This window comes from Artemia sp. Qi Xiang Cuo, chromosome 8 (genome assembly GCF_049724085.1).
Source record: "Artemia sp. Qi Xiang Cuo chromosome 8, ASM4972408v1, whole genome shotgun sequence".
In the NCBI taxonomy this organism is placed as follows: domain Eukaryota; kingdom Metazoa; phylum Arthropoda; class Branchiopoda; order Anostraca; family Artemiidae; genus Artemia; species Artemia sp. Qi Xiang Cuo.
Window position 1 is genome coordinate 23177839 of NC_142801.1, and position 23581 is coordinate 23201419.

General features: G+C 36.0%; 1 protein-coding gene across 4 annotated transcripts in view; it reads right to left on the reverse strand.

Moving 5' to 3' along the window:
- LOC148949255 (mRNA-capping enzyme-like) overlaps window positions 1-23581 on the reverse strand; it is a 77880-nt gene that overhangs the window by 27597 nt on the left and 26702 nt on the right. For 3 of the 4 annotated variants that reach the window (XM_089093307.1, XM_089093305.1, XM_089093308.1), the window contains exons 2-5: window positions 14549-14747; window positions 12030-12141; window positions 8765-8871; window positions 4643-4841 (exon numbers count right to left, since the gene is read on the reverse strand). In XM_089093307.1, coding sequence (XP_088949433.1) covers window positions 4643-4841; window positions 8765-8871; window positions 12030-12141; window positions 14549-14747 — 617 coding nt within the window. The remainder of the gene's footprint in view (window positions 1-4642; window positions 4842-8764; window positions 8872-12029; window positions 12142-14548; window positions 14748-23581) is intronic. The other variant, XM_089093306.1, reaches the window with a different exon arrangement.

Sequence of the window (23581 nt, forward strand, 5' to 3'; positions counted from 1 at the left end):
GCGTGTCGTGATTCAGTTAACCTCCTCCCCTCAAAATTTCTTGAAAATTCCACCTTCATACCCTTAGGCATAGTTGTAATAGTACCCACAGTAGTAGTATTTGTATTACTAGCAATAACATTAACATACTGCCTTTTGATGAGTAGAACATCCCTTTCATCACGTCTAAAAAGTTTGGACTTCATACGATTATACGTTGCTATTGTTGATGTAGCCTTTTCATTACATGTTTAGTATTACATATTCCTCTCAGTGCTCTTAGCCTTACAAGTAGTATCAATAGAAGTAGCAGTAGTAGTAGTAAATGCAGCAGTAACAGTACTATTAGCAGTCGTGTGTACATATTGCCTTTGGTGAGATGATCTTCCCCTTTAAGCATTCTCTGAAAGTTCCAACTTAATATCCAAATCAATTCTTGAGATACGTTGTTTTGACAATTTGCATGCACATAGTGTCTTTTGATTTAGCTCGAATTTCCCCCTCAATACTGTAAATAGATTAGTCCGGTAGTAGAAGTAGTGGCGGTATTTGTAGTAGTATTGGCAGCATGCAAATATTTCCTTTTTGATCATCTCCCTCATCATTTCCTGAATTGTCCCAATTAGTCATTCCTGTTTTACATCGTTTTGACAATCCTTATACACATAACATCTTTTGATTTATTTCAACACTCCCCTAAACATTCTCTGAGAAGCTCACCTAAATGCCTTTCCTCTTCTTGGAAAGTAAGTTCAAATATGCATATCTTTCTTAATAACATATACTGTGTGTAAACAATGAACGAATTGCCTAGCTTACAATCCTTGTCCTAAGGACTTCACATACCCAAGCACATAATTACTGAACCTTTCAACAAGGCTAAACAAAATAGATCTCCCAATCAAATGAGCTCCATCCGATCCAAGGCTTATACGACCACCCGTTCCATAAAAACCTATATGCCCCGGAGCATAACTTACAACCCTAGCCCATGGGCTCTGGGGGATTGTGTCACTCTAAAGACATTGTTATATGATTTTATGGACTATTGGTAACAAAATATCTATCTGACAATTTCAATTGAAAGCGTTTTGGGAAGAAAAAGAATGTCAGGGAGGGTGGCTAGTTGCTCTCCGTCATGTTAGACACTTAAAAGGGAACTAAAACTATACATTACAAATTAAATGAGCTTTTCTAAAGCTCACACGATCATCCCTTCCATAAATACCTTATATGCCCCAGGGGAATAACTTACAACTTACTTACATTCTTACAATAACTTACATTCTGTCAACCCCTAAGGCCCTATTATGCGACCTTTGGACGATTTTTGAACAAATGGCTATCTCAAAGTTTTTATCGGATGCATTTGCGAAGAATACGGGGTAGGGGGAGGGAGTTGGAACATCTAGAAGGAACTAGAACATCTGATGTCCAATGCCCCCCCCCCGCCGGAATTTATACGACCACCCTCTTCATAAGAACCTTATATGCCCTCAGGGCATAACTTACAACCCTTGCGCCGAGGGTTGTGAGGCGGGTGACATTCTCAAAGACATAATTTCCAGATCTTTCAACTACGCTGAACAAAATGGCTATCTCAAATGTTGATTGAATGTGTTTTGGGAATTGATGGGTGTGTGGGGGAGGGGACTTGTTGCCCTTCAATCACTTTTGACTATGTCCTTTCCATTTTTAATCGAATGAGCCTTTTTCGAAGTTTCTACAACAACAAATGACCATCTCAAAATTTCTATCAAATGCATTTTGGGAAAATACGAGATGTGAGGGGGGGGTATCCACCCTCCGATCACTCTGAATCTTAAAAGAGGCATTAGGACTTCTGACTACCAATCCAATGAGCCCCCTCCAAAGTTTATAAGATCACCCTTTTTATATAAAAATTATATGCCCCCAGGGCATAACTTACAACCCTTGTCCTAAGGGCTGTGGGAGGGGAGGGGGGTTGTCATTCTCAAATACATGATTTCCGGACCTTTCAACTACGTTGAACAAAATGTCTATCACAAAATTTTGATTGCATGTGTTTGGGGGAATGGTGGGCGTGGGGGGGGGTAGTTGCCCTCCAATCACTTTTGACTACGAAAAAGGGCACTAGCCGTTTCAATTTCCAATTGAATACGCCCTTTTCGAAGTTTCTACGACAAGTCCTTCGATACGCGGTACCCTGGTCTAACAAAAAAAAAAAAAAAATAATAAAAAAAAAAAAAAAAAAAAAAAATAAAGCCCACATCGCTTTTTACTTGAGCATATGATTAAGGGATTCCTTTTTGCTTTTCGACTGTCTTATTTGAAAAGTTATACCCGCTTTTATATTTTCATTTTGTTTTATTTGTTTGCCTATCCAGCCTATCATCCTTTGTAATGGCCCATTCAATTAAACTCATTATAAGTTTTGTGACTCTTAAGCTCCACTATAATCGGTATATTAAGATTCAGAAGTACTCCCCAACACAAGATATAAATCGTGGGGGACAGATTTCGCCTGGTTTTAATGTGAGTACAAACCTTCCTCTTATTTCTGAGCAGAAATAAACATTTAGGAGAAACAAACAGCTTCCTACCCTTCCACAACCAATAGCCCTTCCCTACCTGTAAATTGGTATTATTTTGGTGAGTCATTAGAAATCTACACCTTGAGCTACTTTTATTTGGGGATAGACTTAGTCTTACTTTAATACATCTATTAAATTACTACGTCTATGATGTGATTGGAGAGACTATACCTTCACTATGCCTGTACCTGTTCTAAACAATACCCGCTTTAATACTCAAATGAATAAGAAATAACAAATTTTAGTTTTTTAACGGTTATTAAGTCGATGTTTTAGTAGTTACACATTTGGGACAAAAGTAATATTTTCTTTCTGATCAGAGCAGCATACTATGGTTGCAACAGTAGCTAGAAACTAGTGAGGAACAAACCACGGCCCACAGTAATTAAAAATTAAAAACACGTTTCAAAAAAGAACACATTGCCATTGCCATGTATACCTGATTCAGGAATGGTAAATATTATCTCGATTAGTCTTAATAGTACAATTTATTTTGAAAACCAATTTACGGGGATTAAAAAAAAAAGAGATAAGAATGCCATGGCATATCCAGGAGCGTACCGGGTTTAAGCCCCCTCTCCCAAAATGTCTGTATGACTCGTAAAAACGTAATAAAATGCATATAAACAAATTTTTATATCTTGTTTTAAGTTTTTTTTTTTTTGTAACAACCTAATAAGTTTTTTTTTGTAACCCCCTTCCCCTGAATAAAAATCCTGGACACGCCCTTGTCTGAAACTCATCAAAAATGGCGTTGGGTCGAAACAAAAGTAAGCCACTGGAATTACCACTGATGAAATAACAAACAAGGCGAAATCACTTTTTTGCATGAATAGCACTGATGGGTCTAGGCCTCCCCTTCCCCCACGGAAAATCCCTCCCATGGCAAATTCCTTCCCATATTCCCCTGGATTAATTCAAGGACAATGCTATAGCGTTGCCTATAGTAAGGACCGCAAGGGTTCAATGTATTATATTTTTTTTCCCAGAAGCACTTCATATGGAAGGGGCGCTCATATAAATTTCAGAGGGGGCTTATTCGATTGCAAATTATAAATTTTAGTGCCCTTTTAAAGAGTCAAAAGTGATTGGAAGACAACAAGCCACTATTCACAACGTTTCCCCCTCAAACACATCCGATCACAATTTTGAGATACCCATTTTGTTCAAAATAGTCCAAAGGTCAAATAACCAAGCCTCCGGGTTTGAAAACCACACTTCCAGCTCCAGGGGCGAGAACTATTAGTTATGTAAGTTGCCCATTCTTAAGATAACGTTTTTTTGAGACAGATGGTCATTTAAACCTTGGAGGGGGTTCATTCAATTGTAAATCAAAAGTTCCAGTGCCCTTTTTAAGATCCAAAAGAGATTGGAGGGCATCCACCCCCTCCCGCGAGACTAGACGGCAGCTAGCCCCACTTCTCCCTCTCCTTAACAACGGTCAAAATTTTGTAATGATCATTTTGTTCAAACTAGTCAAAGCATATAATTTTCAGGGAGGGGGGGGGGCAGATGCCTCAAAGCGTGCATTTTAACACCAAAACAACTGAGCTCTCACTGAGCTTTCAGGTAAATACAGAATTAGTTCTAAAGGTGGAGCGGCGGGGGGGGGGGGGGGGGTATGGAGGTAAAAATTGATATTCAATCCCTCTTGATTTCTGGAAATATTTCTGGTCTACACTGTTATTATGAAAGTAAAGAGTAACATTAAACCCCCAAATTAGTAAAATTTATTTCGTCCAGAAGGGGGACTGCCCCTTCCTCACCCCAATCTCCCCCTCGTGGTCGTAGAAACTTTGGAGGATGCTCATTCGATCAGACATTGAGAGTTCTAGTCCTTTTTTATAAGTCGAAAGTGACTAGAGACCAATCAGCCCCTGATTTTTTCTTTATTAAATTGAAGTTTAAAAAATCAAATTTTAGTTTTATTAACGCGTAAGTCAGGGCTTAGGTTACCCATTTGGGATAAAAATGAAATAAGTGTAGCCTGTTTGAATTTAAAACGGTCCATTATTAATTTCCCCACTTCCGATTAAACTGTTTTCAAATACTTTTTTTTCCTTTTTGAAATTATAAACAATCCTAACCTCTTTTTCCAATTACACAATTCAAGAATTTTGTTTTGTACTTCTATAGCTTCAGCCCCATCAACTGCATCAACCCGTTTAACTCCAGGAGGTTCAAAATTCTTGACTTTCACAGGTCGATTACGCTTTGCATCAGGAACCTCTCTCAAAGGCTCAATATTTCTATCTACCACTGCAGGAGTGTCATCTTCCTCTTCTTCTAGAAATACATAAAACCAATTATTAGGATAATATCAGCGGGTGCTAAAAATTCGGCTGTAGTGCTTAAGCTATAATATACGCTTTTTCTTCTCATGGTCGGGGGGTTAAGGGTGATTTATAAGGAACAACAGCTAAGTTATGTTTCCCGGAAATTAGAAATATTCAAAACATTTTAAATCTAAAAAAATAAAGTCTGAGAATTGCAAAGGAACAACAAAACCCTTGAAACCAAGAAATTAAAACCACCCTTAAAAACCAAAGAAAACCCAAGGAATTCCTTTTTCATAAGATAATAAATCTTGGTAGCTAACGACATCGTCAAACAACCAACAAAAAATGAGCCACAACAAGTAGGTCACAATAAGCCACAACAACTGAAAACTTTACTCCCAGGACAAGTGTTTATATTCCTTCCGAGCTTCTGGACATCCCTGGAAACAAGAAAAAAAAAACTCAGAAAACCCTTAAATTTATTTCGTCTTTTCAAGCCCTCCCACCTGAGAACCTGATCAAAAGAGTACTTGCTGCTCCGCAGGGATTATCATTCTTGAATGACCGCTAAAAACAACAACAACAAAAAACTTAAACCAAGACAGCAGGGGCTGAAAGGGATAGTCGACTTCCTTACATTTCAGAAAGCTTGAGAAAAATGTCAATATGACTAAAAACTTTACAACTAGGAATTATGATGCCTGGGGGAAACAGTAACTATATAACTTTATATACTGAATCAAGTAAAATCCCAATTCTAGTTAAATTACTAACTGTGGCCTGGAGGGGGCAGTTCGCCCCTGCCCCCAAAAAATTACACCCCTGGCTCTTTAGAAAACCCAGAACTGGTTGCGAAACGACATTTCTAGGATTTATCTGTAGGAATTGGCAAAAAGAGCAATAAATCTAAGAACAATTATATTCAAGGGTGCTGCAAGGCCGTATCCAGGGGTGGGGGTTTGAACCCCCCCCCCCCGAAATGTTTGTCTGATTCGTAAAAACGAAACAAAAATGGACCTAAAAAAAAATTTGTATGCGTTTTTTGAGTTTTCTGTGAAAACACCCCCTCCTCCCAAACTTTTTTTTGTTGTTAAATTCCCCTCCGAAAAAAAAGTCCTGGGTACGGCCTTGGGGTGCAGCCTAAATAAACTTACAAGCAGTCACAGTTACAAGACGCCAAACAGTCAAACATCAAAACAAACAATTTTCTTCTATATGAGGGTGAGGGAATATTCTGCTTACGCTATAAATCCCATAATCACGGAAACCGCTGACGGATGAGCTACTTTAAATTATGATGAGCGCTAAAAAAATGAGTAGATTATTTACCAAAAAAAAAAAAAAATAATAATAAAAAAATTAAATCAAAATACAACCACTGATTGTTATTTAGCTTTGCAAATTAGGTATTTTGGTCATCAGGACACCAGGTTCTTACTCTCAATTTTATTAATTTTTTTAATATAAGTTGTTTTTTTTTACTTATCCTTAGCCATTTCGATGAATTCTCGAAAACGGCTGTTTGGCTGTCTATTATTTTGGGGAAAACGGCATCCTGAGATTTTGGAAAAAAAAAAAAAAAAAAAAAAAAAAAAAAAAAAAAAAAACTGATCTAGATAGGTCGGAAGCTTTAGAAAATTCGTTAGCCATAACTTTGAAAAAAAAATTCGAATGACGAACGTCATATTTATATACATCAATACTTTAATGACGTGATGTAAAGACTGCATTCGCGTTAGACCCGTAAATGACGTCACACAACCAATTTTCTCTAAGGAGAATTATGAGTCTAGCTTAAGAAGCTCTCTAAAGAGTTTTACAGCTATAAGAAAATATGACTAGTGGACGACTAAAAGACATAATTTTACAATAATTATAAATGGTGATTCATTGAAAAAAAAAAAACTGTCCAACCACATGAACTATCAAACGTGATAAGTCCAAGAGAACGACCCAAACAACTTAAATTCACAATGGGTGAAAATTAACAGCCTGGACCATCAAATGAAACCAGACCAATACGGGCGTCTAAAGCAAAGGGCACTGAAAAATTGTCTGAAAATAATGAAAATACAAAACAGAGAAGACAGAAAATGCGGCTCGAAGACTTGCAAAAACGGGGATTAGAACAAATTAAAGATGAAAGTGAAGAAAAAAGACACTTGCAGTTGAAAGGCAAGCGACAGCTAGAATCAGGAAGTGTCAACAACGAAAGCGAAGAGCAGAGACACTTTCGGTTAGAAGACAAGCGACAGCAAGAATCAAAACGTGTAAAAACTGAAAGTGAAGAACAGCGAGAATCAAAACGAATTAAAAATGAAAGTGAAGAACATAGAATTGTGGGGTTAAAAGAAATATGACAGCGAGTATCAGAGCCAGTCAAAAATAAAAATGTAGAAGACAGAATTGTGTGGTTAGAAGACAAGCGACAGCGATAATCAGAACACGTCCAAAATAGGAGTGAAAAAAAAAGAAAGAAATATTAGGTTAGAAGAAGAACGCCGTCGCAATGTTCGATGCAAACTAGCTGTGGCGCAAACCCCAATAAAAACCTACAAAGACACCCTGAACTACGAAAATGCGAAGTCATTGGGATCCTTAGTTATGTATTCACTGTGGAGTCCTCCATTTTCCCGAGGAAAGAGTAGCAAACAAAAGTAATCCATTTGGAGATTGCTGCCTGCATGGCTGAATTGCATTGCCACCTCTACAATTTCCAAATGAGTTGGTTTGCCTTTTCTAGGACGTCACATACTCTCTAAAGAGTTCCATAAACGAATTCGAAACTTGAACTCAATGTTTTGCTCTAGCTTAGTTCAACGTAAGCGATGATCGAACCATCAATAGTCGTAATGTTTTTAGCTTTAAAGTAGCTGGATAAATTTATCACAAAATCAATTTAAAGGCACATCTATCACAAATCACCGAGGGTGATTTCGAAACCACCCTCATATGGTTAAATGTACTTTTTAGACCCCGATGAAGCTGTTGAAGAATGTCTCGCACATCCTTTAAATTATGGGATCTCTCGTAACCTAATGGATTTCTTGGAAGAAATGTTGTGAGACAAAAATAACTAAGCTAATGGTTACATGAAAATGCGTGAAGCGGAGGATGATGTTAATCAACTTTCTGGTTCCCTGGGACAACAGCCTCCAAACGTGCAGTTTATTTTCACTGTACCAGATTGTATCGATTATAGACGGTTCAATATTCAGAGGTAATTTAATTGAAGAAGTATTTGGAGAATGAGCGTCAAATCAAAATTTAAATTTAATGATGGATCGCATTGTTTTAGCTTCATTCAACAAAGAAGTTAGTAAAATAAATGCGAAAATTGTCAACCACCTTCCAGGAGAATACAAATCTTAGAGAAGTTACGATTCTGTACAAAGACAAAGAGGAAGGAGGAATTGAATTCACCCCAGAGTTCCTCAATTCAATTTACATTACAGATTTGAAGGCTATATATGTGTTTATAGATATTTCCTCAAAATCGGTTACATACTTTTTTTCTCTTTTTTTTCTTAAAACTGGCTTATTAACATTTCTCGCCACAAAAACAATCTTAATTGGTGACAACTTAAAAGAAAAATTTGTTTTTTTCCCAGGGTGGTTGTATCGAATCTATGGTGACTGGTGACGCCGTGACATCAAGAAAAAGTTCACATTGTTTGCGATTAGAAGACAAGCGAAGATTAGAATCAATATACACAGGCCTGTCGCGTAGCCGTGCCGGAGGGGAAGCCGCCAGTCCGGTACTAATATATATATATATATATATATTTGGATTATATATATATGGTACGCCTTGAACCTGTAGAAAATAAAAAGAGACAACTAAAACAAAGTTAAAAAAATGAAATACACAAAATAAAAAGGAATTAAAAAAAAAAAGAAAAAGCCATAATGGGGTTTAGTTAGACTTACCATTGCACCAATCTGGTAAAGGCGGACAAGATAATATGTCATTGTCTTCATTTCCCCATCTTTTATAAAGTTCATCTAGATAATCTTGCTTATATATTCCAGGAGGCCTGGAAAACAAATTATTACATCTTTTTATGTGCATTATTTTTTTTTGCCCTTTTAAGCATTGCTTTCGTTTAATACTAGTAAACTAATCCAGATACTACCCGTGTAGGTAAGAATTTGCTACTTTCTAAGAGCGTCACTAGGATTTCCTCCTAGGAAGTACAGGTGCAAACAAGAGTTTCTTCCAGGATTCAAATAGGAGTACTTCACATTTTCCACTTTGTTACGTTTGGAATGTCTTGTAATTTACACCCTTCCCCCTGGTGTCACTCATACTACCTCCTATGCATGAAACACATTGCAAAAAGCGAAAAAAGGTAACTGTGGGAATTCGCTATTACAGAAGCAAAACTGTCTATTCTTACAACATCCTTCTCTGGAAACCCCCTATGGGGGGTTATCTCCGTATGCCTTTACGCACTTTCAATATATAATTGAAGAAAATCTGAATAAATTAAGCTCACTAAAGTTCTTTGTATTTTAATTGTATTATTTTTTGCCTTTTTTTGCTTTTAATGTATTTTGTTTTATCAATTATTTTATTAATTGTTTTATTTTATTTATTATTATTATTAATTATTTTTTTATTTATTATTATTAATTATTTTATTAACTGTTGAAATAATAATTGCTTTATAGCATTCATTTCATCATGACCTACAAAGTTTAACAAGGCGATCTTAGTCATAGATTAAAGGGAATACATCTTTTCTTCTTTAAAACAGCAGTCGTGCGCAGCTTTCTTTTGTATGTCGTGCGGCTGTCGACTAAACAAAAGTGGTTGTCTTCTCTGCCTCTTATGGTTACTAGGATTAATATGAGAAGGCAAATATAAGAGAAGGCTATCACAAGAGAATGTTGTCTTCTGTGCCTCTTATGGTTACTAGGATTAATATGAGAAGGCAAATAAATGGTATCAAGTTGTATTTCAAGAAACTATAACAGCCATTTGTTAAAAACTACTTGATTCTGTATGCATTTAGCCAGTTAACGCCTATTAAAACGGTATATTAGCGCCATAAACTTCAATGATATTTAGTGTTGAGGTTTTTACTGCGCTGTACCAATTATCAATCGGAATAAATTTATCAAATATTGATCTTCCGCGTGATAGTCTATAGTTGTCATCTTTCTCCCAATAAGACGAAAAACCACCTCGGAACCAAAATTCTAAAAAAATTAGAATTTGATTGAACAATTACGTGTTCATGCTTTTAGCAACGGCAAATTAAGGGTACGATCCAGGCGCCGACTTTCATTGATGAACATGAATTATTTTCGTTCCAGAAAATAAATAATTTGGTCCATCATCTCTATTATAAATACTAAACGGATGACAATGTCAGCTCTTTTACAAATCATAAAAATAATTACAAATTATATGCAAAAAACTGACTGTTTTTTTTTCTTATCCACTATTTTGAGATCAACACAGCAACAAACACTTAATAGTCATTAATCATAATTAAATTCTGGAGCAAAACCACAATGAATCCTCCAATCACAGAAAATATATCTTAAAAAAAAAAAAAATAAAATAAACAACACGAATTTGAATGGGGAATTACCAACATTGGCAATACCTCATGAATGGGACTTGAGTAGATATACGTAATAAAGCGCGCTAGTTTCCTTTACACCTTGTTTACGTTTTTGACACAAAAGTAGATGTCTCTGTATTTAACCTTCAGTCTTAGCATAGAAGACGATTAAATACGATACTTTCTCTTAACAATGAATAGCATCAAGCAAGGCACAAAAAATAGAGACAACTCAAGCAGTGAAACTGACCAGTAACTGAAAATATTGTAGCTAGAAAAAGTATCTAGGGACAAAAATAATAATACCTCGAGGCAAAAGAAGCAATTCTAAGTGATCAATCCCTAGGGTTAACTCAGTTTTATTTGAGAAACTTTCTTCTTTTCCTATATTTGATGTTGTCTCTGGTCAAAAAAGGAGTTATCTCGCACTTATGCTGGGATAAGGAGTTATCCATTGAACATAATCTTTCATACAGTAAAGTTTTACCGTGTGTAAAAAAAAAAGTTTTCAAATGAAAGTAAAGAGTGACAACCAAACTTGACACGTAGATGTTATCATATATGTAAGGGTGACTGCCTCCCCCACAGCCAGGGCAGGGGGGAGGCAGTTCACAAAACCTTACATTGCCAGGAAGTTCTATCATACCTATGAAATATTTATTAATAAGTAATCACCAAAGATCATCAATAAGCTTCAGCATTAATCTTCTTGGATTAGAGCAAAATCTTTCCAAGACATTATGGATAATTGCCTCTTGTTTGACTTTTATTCTGTCATTCCAGCTGTTTATTTCCATCTTTTTCAACCATCTACCTTTTATCAACTGCTTTTTTAGCCATCCACCTTTTTTCAACCTTATCTAGTGTAAATTTGAAGTTCTAGGGGGGCGGCAGCAGCCCCCCTCCCCACCCCTCCATACGCCCATGCATCCAGATGGGACCAAAAGAAAAGCAGGACATCCTCGAGTGGGACAGGATGGGTTCATAAGGAGGAATTTCAACAAGATGAGCACTTCATTGGAGGGAGTAGAGTGAAATTTTTAACACACTGAGGAGGAGGAGCATGCACAACTATATATATTTTCATTAGGTGGGTTGGTGGTCTGTTGAGATGGCAGCAACAGCTTCCTTTTATTAGTTTCTCATTCCCTTGGGACAAAGGTAGTTGAAATTCTTTACTTCCTCTAAAACCTTTTCTAAAAGTCCCTCTTTCGAATGTATTTTCATACTATTAGAGAGAAAATTATACAAGATCAATTAAGGAGATAATATTTTCTTTCTAATATTGCCAAAAAGTGTATCCCCTAAGAATACTAAAATACTCTGGCAAGATATTTACAAACTCAACATTCCTCCTTGAGCCCGCTCCCCCAGGACCCAGACTTGTGTATACTTATGACCATTCTGGATTTCAAAATTCTGCGCTGAGGAACTAAGACTCGGGAAAAATACCCTGAGTAAAGACTTGACTTCTCCACTAATCACTCTTTGCTTTCTACTTACTAACAACTATGTAGCCTTTCTTTTCCAACATAGCAATACCACTAATCTGGATGATCTGACTCCCCATTACAATATCTGGCTCAATTAAGAAAAATGAAAAGAAAAAAAAAACTTGCCGTTTTGCGCTGAATTCCTGGATAGCAGCTTCCAATTGAAACCCAAAAACGTCAACAAGATAAGAAATTATGAGAAATCCTGTCCTATTGAATCCATGAGTGCAGTGAATGGCTAAAACACAATGAAAGTATATAAGTTCCTTAAAGGCTTTAAAAAAAGAAAACACATTCTCAGATAGTCAACTATTTTTTAGAACTACACTTTGTAAACAACAATTTCAATAAAGATGGAGGGGGCAAGGGAACCAGACTCACCTTAAAAAGAGTGCTTGGAGGACTGAACCTCCCGACCCCTTCTAAGGAAATCTTGAGGATCCTATTTAATCCAAAAAAGCATAATTAAGGCATACTAGGGTTTTATTAAGCCTGAAAGGCCTACATCTCAAGCCAATTTTCCTGGAAAAGGGAAACAGATTCCAGACTAGAATTTCCTTATAAACACGTTTATAAATTCACAAGGTACAAACAAATAACACAGGTTTCCACTCCCAGGGAGGGGAGTATGGAGAAAAAAACATTTTATTTATGGCGAGATTTTTATGATGCTTTTTGAATAGCTTGCAATATTGAGGCTCAAGACACACAGGTTATACCAACAAAAATTCAAGGCCAAGTCTGTATGGTAAAAATAGACTTAATATTTTTTTTTATATTACCCCTATAGTAACTATTGCACTAGAGTCGAGATCTTGTTGTACAACATTTTTCCATATAAAACAAAAATGGTAGAAACGTACTTGAAGGAAATTATTACTTTTAACATAATAAGACATATATCAAACAACAAAGACTGGCAAACACCAACTTGTTCAAGTTATATCTTTGATTTCATAGGCCAACATTCTAAACTTGAAACTTTGGCATATAAAGTTTCTTCATTTGGCATTAAAGGCCAAGACTGGGCTCGCCAAAGTTCGACTTCAAGAACTTTGTAATTTCAGGTTCTAAAGTCATTTTAGAACTTAATACAAGTCCAGGGGGACTGGAAAAACTTAAACAAGGTTTGGCTGTAGTCTATATTATTGTCATTTTACTTTGGTTCCATTGTCCTAGAGCAACACACAACAATCAAACAATGGCATTTTAGTATAACATGAAAATCACAAATTGACTCAAACTACTACATAACCAGGGAAAAAGCGACAGGAGCACAGATGAAAAGAGAAAAAAAACCTGATATGTTAACTATGAGCATATTAGGTGCATCAAGCTACACATTCAACAGGCAGGAAACAAATTATTGGGATTGAAAGGTTTCTGTAAAGCCCGCATTTTCAAAACCTTTACGCAGGATTCCACTTTCAACAAGAAACCCTAACAATGCAAGCAATGATACTCTGTACAATTTACTCTGTACTCTGTACAGTGATACTCTGTACAAAACCCTAACAATGCAAGCAGTGATACTCTGTACAATTTACTCTGTACTCTGCACAGTGATACTCTGTACAAAACCCTAACAAGAAACCCTAACAATGCAAGTAGTGATACTCTGTACAATTTACTCTGTACTTTGTACAGGGATACTCTGTACAAAACCCTAACAATGCAAGCTGTGATACTCTGTACAATTTACTCTGTACTCTGTACAGTGATACTCTGTACAAAACCCTAACAATGCAAGCAGTGATACTCTGTACAATTTACTCTGTACTCTGTACAGTGATACTCTGTACAAAACCCTAACAAGAAACCCTAACAATGCAAGCTGTGATACTCTGTACAATTTACTCTGTACTCTGTACAGTGATACTCTGTACAAAACCCTAACAAGAAACCCTAACAATGCAAGCTGTGATACTCTGTACAATTTGCTCTGTACTCTGTACAGTGATACTCTGTACAAAACCCTAACAAGAAACCCTAACAATGCAAGTAGTGATACTCGGTACAATTTACAGTGGTGTCAATTAACGAGAACTAGGGATGTGTCCATTTTTTTTTTTAATTTAGCAGCCAGTTTTATTATAAAAAAAAATATATCCAAAATGTTTCCTATGACGGTACCAAAAGAAAGGTATTTTTGAAAATCTAGAACGCACATCCTCCGGCACCCCTCCAATCGAAGTTACTGACAATCTACATGTCCATGGGAATTATAACAAGGGGAGGATGTTTTGCCAATAAATTCTGGAATTTTAGCAGTTTCCCACAACTCATCCAAGACCAGAATTTAGGAGATTATACACAACCTTTATATTTTCGTTTACAGGCAAATTATCTAGTTACATATATATATATATATATATATATATATATATATATATATATATATATATATATATATATATATATATATATATATATATATATATATATATATATATATATACCCCAAAATATTTTAAATTAAAAAAAAGAGAGAAAAAAAAAGTTATGAGCTAAATTTGAACCCAGAATTTCCAAGGATAGAAAAAAACATTATTGAAGCATTTCAAATAATTGACGTTTTGAAATTTACTAGACAAGAAGGGTAACCCCCTGTCTCTTCCCCCCTGACAATCAAGTAGATGTCTTACCTATAGCACCAGATGGATTTCTGTCCAGAAACTCGTCACATACAGTTTTAAACTCTTGATACTGTTCTAGAGTTGGTGCACTTTGATGACCTTCACACTTGATTTTTCTATACTGAATTCCAGCCTTTCTTATCACAGCTGAGTCATATCGCCGACCATCTTCTACTTTTGTTAAATCAATCCAAAGACCTATTTTCGCCTTCAAAAAACACTGTGGTTAAAAATGACTTTATAACAGGAACAGTTAAAAAAAAAGGCTTTACCATTCTAAAGAAAGAAGATACTTGTTCTTTGCTTCACTTGTAAAATGATATTTATGATGCTAACACTACCAAATTATTCTGTATTATGTTGCAAGAGCAACACTTTGGTTTTATCCCCCTTGTGGAGCCAATTTCAGTTCATTGCTAGAAAGTAATAAAGGACTAGCCTATGTGTTTTTTACAGAGTTTGGACGTCTGGTTAATATTAACGAATATATTACATTTTGAAAATTTACATGTAATCATTGCATGGGCCAAAAGGGATGGTTTTGTTTTGTCACTGAGGCAGAACCTACTCTAGGAGAACTGAAATGGAGTTTTACAGTCTATGTCAGAGAGGATTATTTGACGTTGTTCCATCAAGTTTTTGTTTGCTTGTGCCATACTTACAGGGTAGTCGCCTGTAGCACGTGCTCAGGATAGCTAAAATAGAACAAAAGTGTTATTTTAGCACCTTATTACTGGCAAATATAAAATGGAGTAAAAGTAAGCCTATGACTCCTCCACCTCTCCCTTCTTCTATCCAAGTCTTTAGCAAAAGAACAGCTATTTTGAACCTTATTGAACCAGAATCATGCAAGGAGTATTGATTTCTATGGTTGAAGAGACAAAGTGAGCTGATGGTCCTAGATCGCTTCCACCCTGTAAACCCTACTGTCAACTTTTTAGCAAAAAGTAGGCATATTACACCTTTTGTAAAGTAAAATCATTCAATGATTTTCAATCTGTATGAAGGAGCATCAAAGAAGACATATAGAATTTCTATTCCTCCCCCTACCCGAAAAAAAACAGCCCCAACCACCTATCGACATAAAGATTGTCAGTTGCAACCAGGGGCGTCACAGAGGGGGGGGGGGGTAGGAGTCACTATTTTACTTATTCATTTATCATATTTTTATCACTAATTTTTATTATAGGCAGCGCAATCGCGCTGCCTAATTAAAAAACGATGTTGGCACAATGCATTATTTATCATTTTTTATCTATTTTTTTCCTTTAGACCAGGGCACTTTGTATCGAAGGAGTTGTCGTAGAAACTTGGAAAAGGGCTTATTTGATTGGAAATTGGAATGGCTAGTACCATTTTTAATAGTGGAAAGTGATTGAAAGGCAACCAACACCCCTTCCACGCCCACCATTTCCCCAAACACATCCAAACAAAATTTTGAGATAGCCATTTTGTTCAGCGTCGTTGATTTCCGAACATAAATTCGGTTTTTGAGGAGGACGCTCCCCCAAAGCCCTCAGGACAAGGGTTGTAAGATATGCCCTGGGGGCATATAAGGTTTTTATAGAAAGCTTTGTCGTAGAGACTTCAAAAAGAGCTCCTTCGATTGGAAATTTAAAGGGCTAGTGCCCTTTTTAATAGTAAAAAGTGATTGGAGGGCAACTAACCCCCCTCTCAAGCCAACTTTTCCCCAAACACATCCAATCAAAATTCTGAGATAGCAATTTTGTTCAACGTAGTTGAAAGTTCTGGAAATTAGGTCTTTGAGGATGACAACCCCTCAACAGCCCTCACGTCAAGGGTTGTAAGTTATGCCCTGGGGGCATATAAGTTTTTTTTTTATAAAAAGCTTTATTGCAGAAACTTGAAAAAGGGCTCGTTCGATTGGAAATTCAAAAGGCTAGTGCCCCTTTTAATAGTCGAAAGTAATTGGAGGGCAACGGACCCCCTGTCACGCCAACCTTTTCCCCAAACACATCCAATCAAAATGTTTAGATAGCTATTTTGTTCAACGTAGTTAAAAGTTTTAGAAGTTAGGTCTTTGAGGATGATAACCCCCTCAAAGCCCTCGGGACAAGGGCTGTAACTTATGCCCTGGGGGCATATAAGGTTTTTTATAGATAGTGATGTTGTAGAAATTTTAAAAAGGGCTCTCTCGATTGGAAATTAGAAGGGCTTGTGTCCTTTTTAATAGTTGAAAGTGATTGGAGAATAGCTAACACCCCTCTCACATCCACTATTTCCCCAAATGCATCCAATCAAAATTTTGATGTAGCTATTTTGTTCGACGTAGTTAAAAAGTTCTGAAATTATGTTCTTGAGGATGACACTCCCCCATAGCCCTCAGGGCAAGGGTTATAAGTTATGCCTTGGGGGCATATAAGGTTTTTTTTATAGAAAGCGTAGTCGTAGAAACTTCAAAAACGAATCTTTCGATTGGAAATTGAAACGGCAAGTGCCCTTTTTAATATTCGAAAGTGATTGGAGCGCAAGTAACCCCCCTTTCACAACCAACATTTCCCAAAAAAAATCCAATAAAAATTTTGAGATAGCCATTTCGTTCAACGTAGTTGAAAAGTCAGGAAACTATGTCTTTGAGGATGACAACCCCCTGACAGCCCTCAGGTCAAGGGTTGTAAGTTATGCCCTGGGGCATATAAGGTTTTTATAGAAAGTGGTGTCGCAGAAACATCAAAAAGAGCTCAGTCCATTGGAAATTGAAAGGGCTACTGCCCTTTTTAATAGTCGAAAGTGATTGGAGGGCAACTAACCTCCCTCTCACACACACCATTTCCCCAAACACATCCAATCAAAATTTTGAGATAGCAATTTTGTTCAACATAGTTGAAAGTTCTGGAAATTAGGTCTCTGAGAATGACAATCCCCTCACAGCACTCAAGGCAAGGGTTGTAATTTATGCCCTGGTGGCATATAAGGTGGTTATACAAAAGCGTTGTCGTAAGAAACTCAAAAAGGGCTCAATCGATTGGAAATTGAAAGGGCTAGTGCCCTTTTTAATAGTCGAAAGTGATTGGAAGGCTTGACATTTTTATAGCAAAGATCGATGTGGATACAACGTAGTATTTATTTTTTATTTTTTTTAGACCAGGGCACTTCGTGTCGAAGGAGTTGTCCTAGGAACTTCGAAAAGGGCTAATTTGATTGAAAATAGAAAGGGCTAATGCCCTTTTTAATAGTCGAAAATGATTGGAGGGCAACTAATCCCCCTCCTTCTCATTTGCCCATTATGTTTAAAAATTAAATGTTGCCTTAAGATTAAATCGCAATGCGCTGTGTTGATGCTAATTCCCAATAAGGCATCTCAGCAGTATCCCAAGAACGACTGAGGTTTATTATGTTCAAACTTTCGGGGCTATTTCTGCTCTTAAAATTTAACCAAATCAAAATAGCGTAAGTGTATCCAAGCTATCAAAGAAAGTAAACAGATTTTTTTTGCGAATGGTATCAAGTTTTCTATTTAAGGTCAACTAGAGGAGGTATGAAACTAAATTAAACACTACTATTTGTGTCAAGATTTTTAAAAGGGTGTATGTTGTTAAAAATTGCTGAAATTTTTTCTCCACTATACAAATAGCAGGCCAAACTACAAAGTCTTAAAAAAACGAAAAGATTTAAAGTATTATTTTCTTTTACCCTGAAAAGACTGTGAAATAAAACGAACAGAAATTAATTAAAAAATTACCAAAAAATAAGCATTTCAAAGAAAAGTAAAGAACCATTAAACCAAAAATGAGCAAAAATAAAATCAAATAATCTACCTAGCGTGAAACTACTACAAATCAGCATCAATAAATAAATGAAACCCAAAACGAGCAGAAATTAACATGAGTAGGGCTCAAAACCCCTATGCCTTCCTAAGACCAGAACATAATTTGCACTTTACTGAAAAAACAAAAACAAATGAATGTGCATTGTCAGTTTAATATACATATACTGACATTTAGTAATCAAAATGTTAATAATATTTGATTTATTAAAGTTATAAAAAAAAACATTTATATTTTTTCAGTAAAGTGCTATATTCAACTTATCAACTACATTCAAATAATGTTCTATATATTCAACAAGCTTATCGAGTGTGTTCTGGATTATACAAGAGTACCCAAAAGAATAAGGACAGTAAATCGCAGGAGGCTTCAATAAATTCAAGATTTTCTTGTACTTTGCCATACCTACACAAAGCTATGTGGGCTTTAAGGGACCGTTTCCCCCCCCCCCCCTTCACCTCTCTCTCCTTTAAGGTTTAGCCTAAACAGTATGAGGAACTGATAGAATAATAATAATAATAAAACAAAGGCTTTAATAAGAATTTTAGGCTCAAAACCCTCAAATTGCCAACAAAGGTACCAGAGGACACAGGGAAAGGAATAACTGCGAGTACCCTAATGAAGTTAAACAGAGGTGGAAGTAAAATTAATCTTAATTTGTAAAAATTTGAATTTAAATTAGTCATACATTTATTTGAACCCTACCAGATTATTTTGTTTTAGAATATTTTTTATTATTTTTTATATTTTTTATTTTTATGATAGGCAAGTAAGTAAAAAAAAAGTGCATGCAGGCAATTATTGTACACTTCTGACAAAAGTTGTTCTCCAATCTTTGACCTTATCAAAAACCGAAAACTGAAGAGATGTAAAAAATAGTGAAGGAAAGCTTTAGTTTGGCTTTTATAACAAAATATTTTATTTTACTGAGTAATACTAAATAACCACTTTTTCTCACAGATGAAATTAAGTTTATTCGATTAAAATTTTCGAATATGCTTTGGGCTTTCAGCCCTGTGTAAAATACCTAATTAGGTATTTGCCAAATATGTAAGGACCTAATTAGTTATTTGCCAAAAAAAGAAAAGAAAATCTTAAGAAAATGTATTTTGAGATACCCAAGATCAATGCATAACAGGTTAGACCCCATGTTTTTTTTAAACTTCCTACATCAGTCACTTTCTAATACATTATACTGATCAGAACTTTAACACCAAATTAAGAATTACCTTAATTTCCACTTACAAGCAAATTAAGATGAACTAAAGGCCAGTCTCAACTGAGTTGAAACAAAAATAAAGACAGCAGGTTTGCCTCAGTTTTTTTCTCAACAGTCCCCTTTTCATAGTTTTAGGCTTTATAATTTTAAAAACAAGACATTATAATAAATAAAACATAGCATGACAAATAAGAGCTGTCTGGCCAGTTTTTTTGCTTTCATTTGAACAAAGGCATCAGTTTCTACCTTAGAAACTTATTTCAAGCTAAAAAGAGATGTACTGCATTTAAAGGCATCTGATACATACTTTATTATAGTTGTATTCATTAGATAAATTCTATAGCTGTATTCTCTATCTAAGCATAAAATATGTTCCCAAGACATATTTCAAACTGTTCCATTTTCTTTCAAATTTTAGTAGCTAGGAAATTGAGAACAGAGAAACTGAGCACTCCAACTATAAACTTTACACTGGATTCTGCTGAGCAACAACACAGCATTTGCACTGGATTCTGATGCAGATAGTTCTTCTGGTTTTTAGTTAAGCAATTTCAACTGAATCTAATTAGGTGAATGGAAATTCCAGGAATGAAATTAGGCAAATTAGGGTAAAACAAGATATTCTAAGCTCCCACCTCAGTAAATTTGCAACTCAGTAGCTTTATCATAACTCTGCAAGTTGTTGAACTAAGACTAGGTGAATTAAACTTTTAGGAATGGGTCTTAGCATAAGTGAGGATCAAGGTATGTATTCATGAGGACAATTCTAGCAAAATTGGACCTAACTTTGAGTCTAAATTCACATTTAGCCTAGAAGCTGGCTCAACTTCTAGGGACTCTCCCTGTTCCAAGTTTCAGACCCTGCTAAACTGTAACTGAACACATGTCTGAACTTTTCAAATTAGAGAAAATCAAATGCACTGCAATTATATCCAAGTTAGGACCACAGTACTTGACACAATACCAAAAAAACATCAGCATTAAAGTAATGATATTGTTGATACACAAAAAACATATTTTGTCTAAATCTAGACACTTCTCTGGTTTACCAATAAATGCCTCTGGTCCTTCAAATAAAAACTTATTTTCTAGTACTTCTCTAGAAAATATACGAAGTAGCAAACATTTCTGATACGGACTTCTGGAACTTTCATCAAATACACATTTTTCCTAATTACCTCCTATTGGGGCTACAAAAAATAAATTAAATGTTGAAACACAAAGTTTCCAAGATTACAGCAAGCCATAGCTATCTAAATCTAAATACATCACATCAAAAGTTAGGCCATATATAGCTTTAGAATACGTCACCTTAAATAAACTTAAATTACAGTTTGGAATGATCTAAGGATTTCAATCCTTGATATGCTCTGTGATGAAATCTGGAGGAATAATTTTTCTTGCCTGCCTACTCAATACTTCCTGGTTGAGGATTCAGCTTTGGATTTTGCACTTTAATGTGTGTGTTGATTCAGCAGATACAATGTCTTCTGAAAGCTGGTTGTATAGGCAGGCAACTCTCTGGTTGAAGAATTCGCTTATTTTCTAGTGGAACAATGTTGCTCGGAAAGCTTCTTTGAATGTCTTCTAGTCATGTGATACAAAGGGCGGGCAAATAGATCAGGGAGGATGTTGTTAGATATAAATTAAATAAAAAAAACAAGCTTTTTCAACTGAAAGTAAAGAGCAACATCAAAACTTAAAACATACATAAATTACTATGTATATGAGGGAGGCTGCCCCTCCTCAATGCCTTGCTCTTTATGCTAAAGTTTTTCTTAGAACATTTAAAAACCTTATTATTCTAATTAAACAGCCCTTGTGTTTCAGGATTCATTCTTAAATAATTGGGACTAAAAGTCAAACTTTAGCACAAACAGCAAGGTATTCAAGAGGGGGCAGCTCCCCTCATGTATGTAATAGTTTCTGTTTGTTTTAAGTTTTGATTTTGCTCTTTACTTTCAGTTGAAAAAACTTGTTCTTTTATTTAATTTTTGGTCGTTTTTAAATAATGTTGGGAAATCAGGTTTTTCCTCCATGGATAATTCCTTCTCCCAAGGAAAGTCGCACCATGGAAAGTTATTCCCACGTAAAGTAGCCCCCCCCCTAACACACAAACACAACAGTAATATTCCTCCCAAACAATTCCATTCTAGCTGAAAATTCCACCTGAAAAATATCTTGCACAGTTCCAGGTGAAAAATTTTCCTTAGCACAATTTCATTTGAAAAAATTGTTTTCAAAATCATGCCAGAAATCTCCTCCTCAGTGGAAAATCTTTCCAGCAATACCCTACGCCCAAAATTCCCTCTGGAAAATTTATTCCATAGAAAACTCCCTCACATAGGATTTCGCAAATGAGAATCCCCCCCCCCTTATGGAAAGATACTCTAGACAGCTCCGACCCAGTAAAAATTTCCCCCTGGACAATTCTCCTTAACATCTTTACATGTAAAATCGAGTCAGCAAAGAGAAAGTAAGACTAACAAAAGAAATTTGCAGAGGAATTCTGGCAAATTCCCCCAGTGTAAAAATTTCCACTGGAAAGTTCACCACATGGAAGGTTCCCTCCCCATGGAAAATTTTCCTTGTTGAAAATACCCCCGGCAGAAAATTTACCCCCTCCCCACCCAAAAAAAGTATGCATACTTCCCAATAACAAAGAGTACATCAAGAACAAAGAAAAAAAAATTATGGTGCACAGTAAGACCTGCAGAAAACGACAGCTTTCCGGCAAACACAGTCACTTTTTCCCGTAAATCAGGGAGGCCGAATCGCGATATTAGATGCCATTTCCAGAACCACGGAGGGAGGCACAAAAGGTACCAAGAAAATTTAAAATAATAAGTCACGATAGATTTCAGATCTTTAGGCTTCAGAATTGGAAGAAAACCAGATAAAAAAAGAATAGAATGATCGCAAAACGAAGAATATAATTTCCCAAGCGCTTTTCTATTGTACCTCCCTCTATTTGCAACAATTTTTGAATATCCTATCTTATTTTTTTTTTGCATTAGAAGCTGTCAGAGCCCGAAGTGTTTTGAGATTATTAGTAATGTTAAGACCAAGCCCCCGAAAAGAAGAGACACAGGGAATAGAGAAAAAACCACAGTTAAGAGGGACACTCGCACTCGAATTAAATGAAGTATATTCGCACTTATCAACGTTCAACATAAGCCCAATCCGTCTGAACTGGTCTGAGATCCACCTGACAGAATGTGAGAGCCCAGCCCTAGAACGACTGACAAGGAGACCATCGGCCGTATAAGCGAGATTCGGGACATCAGTTCCATCAGAAATGAAAGTCGAAGGCAAGGATGAAAGGATAGAAGCAATACATAACTTAAAAATAGTTGGATAAAGCACACCACCTTGACGGACCACACGCCGAAGAAACACCTTTGAATCAGAAACTGCTCCATTACATTTTACCCGAATAAAAGAGTTAGAACAAAACAACAATAGAAAGGTTAATATTGTTGGAAAAAAGGGAATAGAGTGCATGAGAGTGGACAATACTATCGAAAGCTTTCGAAAGATCAAGATCTCAAATATGAAGAGGAGATTTATTATTAACAGATTGCAACAGGAGGGAAGCTAGAACACGATGGGCATGCTGACATCCCAGCCGTTTTTGAAAGCCAAATTGGTTTTCATCCAAATTAACACTTTCTGAAATGAAAGGGAGAAGAATATATTCAAAAATTTCGCTAAGACTGCACGGAACAGTAATTGGTCGATAAGAACTACACTCTAACGAAGTTTTTCCACACTTCAAAACCGAGGTGGCTGTGCCACAGAGAAAACTGTCGGGAACCATAGAAGTAGATAAACACATCAGAAACAGTAGCTGAAGGTGATCTATCAAAGTTGGGCAAACTACTTTTAGATGATAAGAAGAAATTCCGTCTTGATCAACAGAGCTAGATTGCATGTTTTCAATAGCTTAAACAAAATCAGCAGTAGAAACCGCTAATACGTTACTCCGAGAAATACGACTCGGAAAACACGACTCAAAAAGATTACTAAAAAGCT